We start from the raw sequence: 1,516 nt of genomic DNA, 5'->3' as shown, positions 1-1,516 counted from the left end.
TTTGGGCGAGCTCGAAAACTTGAGGAACAACAAAGTCAACTTCACGGCTCTGTCGCATTTTGAGGCAAATTTTGGTTGGTTGAAGTCGTCGAATCTACTAAAAGGTCGGGGAACTCCGGAAGATTCCCTCTTGCAAGTTCCCGTGAACATGTTCGATCCGGAGCAGGTTGACAGGCTGAAGGACATTCCCTGGTGGCGAGGCGCCTCTGGGGGGATCAGAGTCACCGCCACCACCTCTAAAGCTGAGGACAGTGAACACGCCAGATTGTTGAAATTGGCGGCTAAAATGAAGATGAACACGGATTTGCGAAAGTCTATTTTCATAGCACTCATGGGCGCGGAAGACTACAAACATGCGGTGTTCCGGTTGGGGCAGGTCATCGGTTCTCGACCGAAGTTGGTGCCGCAAGTTGCGGTCGTGTTGCTACACTGTGCCATTCATGAGAATTCCTTCAATCGATACTACTGTCGTGTCGGGAAAGCTCTCACGGAGCTGCCAGGGACGTGGGGATCGAGATACTCCCACGCTTTGAGGAACGCATTGACGAAACTGCTGCAACAGTGTCATACGTATCCTGTCAAGAGGGTCGGAATTCTGGCGAAGATCGCCGCGTTTATGATAGTGGAGGGCGTCGTGGATTTGACGATTTTGAGGTTCCTCGACTTCGCCTCTGCTGAGACGGGTGATGGTCGAGTGAAGTTGGATGTGCTGATTAGGGAGCTCATTATTGAGCTCATTGATCGGAAGGGAGACGAGACGGCCAAGCTGTTCGAGTGTGTTGGAAAATACAGCGATTTGCATGACGGGTTGGAAATGATGGTGAGTGTACATGCGGATACCTTTAGGTTTAGGTGTGGCGTTTATTCTCAGGTTGAATCGCTCGTACTCCCTAAACTGCCAACAGAGGAGCAGTCTCGAGGTAAGGCCATTATCGCTGTGTTGAAGGAGTGTAAGGTGGATGAAGAGGATGGAGACGAGTTTGGCTTCTAGTATAGTCCTACGTATACACTGAACGTTTCTACTATGGTGATGTGTGTTTCTTATGAGTTGAAACAGTTCATCGTAACGACAACAGATAATACGGGCAATGCTGACATGAGTGCGAATACGGACTGAAAGGCCCTGTGTAGAGCAAAAGCACAAACAAAACGAACTCTTTGAGCGTAGGAGAAGAGGAATCAGCAAGGCGGTCATGATATTTAATAAACGATTACGGGCTACTTACGGGGAGTAGGGTAAATTACTGAGATTTCAAGGGTCTTGGGTGATGATTTTGTGATCATCGGAAGACCGGAAAGGTAAAGACAGCAGTTTCAACTTGAAGTCCTGACTTGAATTCTAAGCAACATTCTCTGACACAATGGAGTAGTTACAGCTTTTAGTTTCATATGAGTTCTGCTGACCACTGCTACCCAACAAGAGAAGTAGTCACAATATCCAGCCCATTATTCTTCACTAGGGACGTGTCATATCCCTCCTGGTTTTTGCGATAGACGACGTATAGCTCTCTCAGCC

General features: G+C 48.1%; 2 protein-coding genes across 2 annotated transcripts in view; both read left to right on the top strand.

The window, feature by feature from the left end:
* The window catches only part of Pmar_PMAR015623 (conserved hypothetical protein), a gene marked incomplete at its 3' end in the record, with an annotated part of 1,916 nt that extends 1,893 nt beyond the window's left edge, over nt 1–23 (top strand). The window contains exon 8 of the mRNA XM_002786826.1: nt 1–23. This exon is cut by the window's left edge and continues 4 nt beyond it. Coding sequence (XP_002786872.1) covers nt 1–23 — 23 coding nt within the window.
* A 125-nt stretch (nt 24–148) lies between these two features.
* On the top strand, nt 149–998 carry Pmar_PMAR015622 (sgd1p, putative; the record flags this gene model as incomplete). The annotated part of the gene is made up of 2 exons (XM_002786825.1): nt 149–820; nt 872–998. The coding sequence occupies 2 exons, from the start codon at nt 149–151 to the stop codon at nt 989–991; spliced, it is 792 nt and encodes a 263-aa protein (XP_002786871.1). The 3' UTR covers nt 992–998.
* Between the last annotated feature and the right edge of the window lie 518 nt (nt 999–1,516).

This window comes from Perkinsus marinus (genome assembly GCF_000006405.1).
Source record: "Perkinsus marinus ATCC 50983 genomic scaffold scf_1104296930844, whole genome shotgun sequence".
NCBI lineage: Eukaryota > Perkinsozoa > Perkinsida > Perkinsidae > Perkinsus > Perkinsus marinus.
This window is presented reverse-complemented; position numbering and strand designations above follow the sequence as displayed.